Source organism: Trachymyrmex septentrionalis, unplaced genomic scaffold, assembly GCF_001594115.1.
Source record: "Trachymyrmex septentrionalis isolate Tsep2-gDNA-1 unplaced genomic scaffold, Tsep1.0 scaffold85, whole genome shotgun sequence".
In the NCBI taxonomy this organism is placed as follows: domain Eukaryota; kingdom Metazoa; phylum Arthropoda; class Insecta; order Hymenoptera; family Formicidae; genus Trachymyrmex; species Trachymyrmex septentrionalis.
In genome coordinates, this window is record NW_017306038.1 from 424,740 (window position 1) to 430,151 (window position 5,412).

The 5,412-nt window shown below is 39.1% G+C and overlaps 1 protein-coding gene across 3 annotated transcripts in view; it reads left to right on the forward strand.

Moving 5' to 3' along the window:
• Window positions 1-5,412, forward strand: part of LOC108755157 — a 108,799-nt gene that overhangs the window by 28,505 nt on the left and 74,882 nt on the right. Inside the window, exon 1 of one of the 3 annotated variants that reach the window (XM_018498007.1) lies at window positions 1,052-1,376. The exons of the other annotated variants lie outside the window; for them this stretch is intronic. Coding sequence (XP_018353509.1) covers window positions 1,345-1,376 — 32 coding nt within the window. The 5' untranslated portion in view covers window positions 1,052-1,344. Of the gene's footprint in view, window positions 1-1,051; window positions 1,377-5,412 lie in introns of those variants that run through there. 3 annotated transcript variants of the gene reach the window in all.

Genomic DNA, 5,412 nt, shown 5'->3' on the forward strand with positions numbered 1-5,412 from the left:
GAAAGATTCAGTTATTCGATGAATTTTTTATTACTCCGCTGTTATTACACGCTACATCAAAATTTAATGAACATCGGCACTAGCATCGAGTAGTTTGCAGCGTAGCTGCGGGAAAACTCGTCACACACAGCTTTTAATATGTCTCGGTACACATCGTCGACCGTTTAAATGAGTTTATGATCGATTTATCGCTCCGAGAGGATTCTCCTCGTCGAGCCCGACGAATCCGCATCGAAGACGCTCATTTCCGGGAAAATTTACTATATACGTATATATTGTATATGTATATACAGAGACATACATCATAAATTTGAATTCTCCGGAGCGACGTAGACGAGACGGCTGCTGCTGCTGCTGCTGCTGCGGTGCGCCTTTTATTTTCACAAATGCATGCAACCTTCGATAAACGGTGATAGACTCTGTGTAACAAGTTTACCCGAGTTTTTCCAAAGTGGTTATCACCGGCGGCGACACGGGGCGAGACTTCACTTTTAATTCGTTTCCCAACTTTTTCGCGATCGGTCGTGCGTTTCCTTCGCAAGAAGCGAACACGTATAAATGTATATCTCTGGCAAAACGTTTGACGACAACGTTACATCCGGCGATTCCTTTTCACGGGGACTTGTGCACGGGAACTTTTCTCCGCGCCCGTGGGATTATTTTTGCAAAGTATCACGGGGGAAATTGCAGCAAGAATCCACGTACGTCATTTTCCCGCGGGGCTGTTTGTATTAATACGGGATTGCACGTCCCGCTGCGAGGCGAAACGACATTTCCGCGCGACAGGTAATTTGCTATTCCGCTTTAGAATTAGCCGATTAATTGCCACGGGTTTCATGATGTGGGCGAATTCGAAGCTCGCAGAAACACAACGCGTACACGTCGCGTCGACACGTGTAACGTTACGCAACAACGAGCTGCTTTATTATTCATTACATCGTTTTAATATCGGCAGATCGCTCGAGCAAACGGTTGACAAAATTTCCGCGGTGGGGGGGGGGGCTTGTACTACTTTTGGGAAGTACACATCGACTGTGATGGACCGCGCAAACTTTCAGAGTGCAATCAGTCAGCTTAAATATGACATTGCAACCCTGTTACTCGTTGAATCTAACGGATAACGCTCGAACACACACCCAGCTTGATTGCCGATCAGAAAACGGAGAGGAAAGCTAGAGCGAGTCCCCCGAGTGCGCGATCGATGGTAAACTTGATTATGCGTGCGAAAATGTAAAAAGCAGGATTTTCACCGACCTACAATAGTGATCGATTTGGAAGAATTCACACGGAAAAGTGCAAGAGACGCGCGAGGGTGTCATTCCATGTGGGAAACGTACAGCCAACATGTTCGCGTGCCTGTGGAATTTCTTCGACTGGTAAGATATGTTGATAAGTATCAGACGCCGGTTAACAAATGCGGAAAACTTCTTTCACCATACCTAAGTTCTTTTATCACTCCCTCCTCTAATAATAAACCGATCAAATCATTTTCTTATTTATTGAAGTTTGTCGCGATATCGCACATCTACATCTCATACTTTCCACGTCTTGTTCATTATAAATTCCATTCGACTGTGTTTTATCGGGAAGAGAGGAATTCCAATTACTAACTGAAAGCGAATGTAATAGAATGAATTAAAATAACGTCTCGGATCGATGATCGTATGTATAATTGTGCTCTCATTAATGAGGAAATGAGACATCACGTGATATTTCCGTCGCAGCTCGCGTTTCCTTATATTTCGCGTTTATTAATTCACAGAAGCGAAAACGTGGCACGACGGAATCCTTTCGGCCGACTGCAATTTGGCGTTGCATAATTCGTCGGAAACGGATTAGCGGGCGCGCACGACGCAGAACGATAAATCCTTTCTCCTTCGTAGCGCCCTCAATTAGACTTATTAGTTTAGTAGGCATCGTATTTACTCGCCTCTTTTTATCAGAGTTTCAAACATTCATCTTTTTCTTGAATTTTCCTTATTTATTTTATGCATTCGTACATTGTAGATTTGTAACTATTGTATATGTTATGCATTACATACGTATATTATACATTATAATGTAATATAATGTAATATGTATATGTATATATATTTATATATGTATACAGGGTGTAACTTAAAAAGTGTGCGTAAATCATATCTATTCCTGAAAAATTGAATTTAAAACTTGTGAACGATTTTGCAATTTTCGCAATTTTGTTTTATTTACCCAATAAGTAGAATCTCTAAAACCGACGCATACGACAGCCTCAAGAAATTTTTAAGAGCCTGTCTTTAAGATATTTCATAAAGAATACTGAAAAATATCAAAAGTTGTCTTGTGCGTCGATTTTAGAGATCGTTTATTTGACAATAGAAACTAATATCTCGTTAACTATTGCGAAAATTGATTAATAGACTCAGTTTTTTTTTTATCGGGAATAGCGCTATACGGTTCGTGGACGTTTTTAAATTTCACCCTGTACACACACACATAATTACTTATTTAAAGAAATGTTATTCTGCTGCTGTGTATTATTTTAATGCCATTACTTATCTTCATTGTACACGCGAAATATTTCGGGGCAATTGAAATAAAAAAGATTTCACAACGGAAGCGTGAAAATCCACAATGCAGTCGCGATATCGCTGAACAATTTGACAGCAAGTTCTGCCTTCGTTTCCCATTACTTTTTTTTTTTAATCTCCCGGACAATATTCTCAGTCCCTTTTTTCAGTCCTACCTACATAATTTTCAGCCTATATCTCAGTCGTTCACGTTATTATTTCATTATGCCAATATTTTATCCGTTATTATATTATGTGAAAAAGAAAAAGATTTAAATTGTTCGCGAAACTATGTATATCGAAGAAATATGTGCGGGATGCACATCAAAAAGGCATTATGACCGACTCATGAAAATATGCATGAAACACAAATAACATCACTGCCCCTTTCCATCTGAATGATTGGACAGAGCGAAATAGCATTTTTGCACCTGAGTATTTTGGCTGTATTATTGTTTCCAATATTTTGAGAGACGTATATCTTTTTTAAAAAAGTATTTAACTACAACCATTTTTAAATCCAGAATGTACGCAGTGTAAAAAATAAAACAATCCTACGAATACCTTATCTTCCCAACTTCGATTGCGAGACTCGATAAAAATAACAAAAAGTTAAAAGAACTGCAGAAGTAATTATTTATCTGAACTATCCAGTTTTATCGGTTCAAGATAGCTATAAGCGAATGAGACGTAAATAACACGAGCGCTACGAACGCTTGTCAATTCCAATCTTATTGAATTGAATAAAAATCAAATCCCGCGGAAAGATTGGGAGATTTTTCGATGTACCTTGTCAATTGCGTGCTTTAAAAATGTATTCTCGCAGCGCGTAACCTTCGGTCGAATATCAAAAGTAAAGTCGAACGGATGTACATATTTCCTTACATATGAATAAGCTTGCTTTCAGCCCAAAAAGTTCAAACTTTTCTTCTCTCTCTCTCTCTCTCTCTCTCTCTCTCTCTCTCTCTCTCTGGTATTCGTACTTTTTTCTCTTTTGTGACGCCCCTATGAGATGTATACGTGAATCACTGTCACATTTACACCGTGCATAAAGCCACCCGTTGTCGAACTATCGTTTCGATGCATCTGAAGCTTTTTCATCTGGCTCGTAGTCGTACAAAATGTATGCGAAATGTACGCGCCGATGAAAGTACGGTCGAAAAAGGAATCGAGCAAATACAGTGTATTCGAGATCGACGTGGGAAGCGAGGCATTACAGCCCACGTTGCGATAAAAGGGTGATTGTTGTCGATAAAGGAAGCGAGGGTGAAACGCGTATGTATATAGGTCAAGTACTTCGTGTATGTTTCCTTAAATTTCGCTATTATATTGACGTATTCTTCTCTAGTCCCTTAATTAAGATTTATTATACGGAAAAAGAACGATTTTGCTGAAGTACAGCTGGCTGTAGACCTGAAAATAATTTTGTCCGAACCATGAAAATAATTTTTTCGGTCGATCAAATCGATTGCTTGAATGTTAAAACTTTTTACAGCAATGTCTACATAACTTTGATGATCCAATAAAATTATATTTCAGATCTACATATATATATATCCACTAAATGTTTCGATGCTTCAGCAAAACTTATTTCTTCTCTCTCTCTTCATATATAAAATTAATTAAAATCGATCGAAGAAAAAGTTCTGCAAAATCTTACAAGCGCTCACCACATTCGCATTCTCATCCTCATTTACTTGACGCGTCTTGCAACAGCACTCGCGCCAGCAAACTCGCTACAAAATGCTCAACCGCGGTACTCAACTACCGGTGTAAAATTATTTGTGTAAAATGGGAATTACAACTTGGTAAACATAATTCATCTCTTCGCGCCTCTGCCTCTGTTCCGTTACGCAAGTTCCTTTGTGCGTCGTTTAGTAAATTCGCCCGCTTTTAAGCGCGTTCTTTTCCTACTCGAACATGATGGGGGTTCCACTACTTTTCACCCAGCGTACTTTTCACCATGGTTATCGATCGGCTACCTAGGTCATGGCGAAGGGATTGCACTCGCCGGCAAACCGTCGACTGCGACACGTGCGTTGCGTACGACATGCGCAGTGCATAAAGGTTCATTCACACACTAACGCGTTCAATATAATAACGTAACGACATTGTGGTCACATTGCTATGATATTTGCGTTTTGTCGAGTGCCACTCGTGTACAAACAATTCAACTAGTGCAATTGTATATTTAAAAAAATAAAGTTCAAAAACTTTTGGGAAAAAACTTAGAAAAGAGTATTGCGTGGAAATTTGACAATACAAAAAGAGGCCACGAATACTTGCGATTTTAGACGATTATACGGCATCGAATAATACATTGTGAATAAAGTGTTATTAATTGGAGACCTCGAACGTGTAATTGATTATAAATGCGTTCAATTGTTACATGGTGCGATGATATCGTTGATTGAAATCAGATATACGAAGAGAGCTCAATGCAGACAATTTGCGATCTTCAATGGCATTGTTACATTTGACACGATTCTGAATGATCGCGTTACCCTAATTAACGTTTAATTTATGATTAATGACGTATACACTGCAGACCATTAATAAAATAGATACACGTATCCGCGTGCACCGTAAGAGTGACATAGATGTTAGATTTCTAAAAATAATAATTCTGTCGCATACATTGCCGATTACTGCGGGGACGAGGGTCGGGAGGACGAAAATCGACAGAGAGAAACTAGACAGGGACGATTCACTGTTGCTTCGAAAGGGGATCTATTCTGTTTCAATTATACTCTTGGGATGCTGTGAGAGGAAATGATGTACATGGTACACCACGACCGACAAGACGCCGTATCGATCTAAACCATATAAATTCCATGTACACTCATTACTCTATATATATATA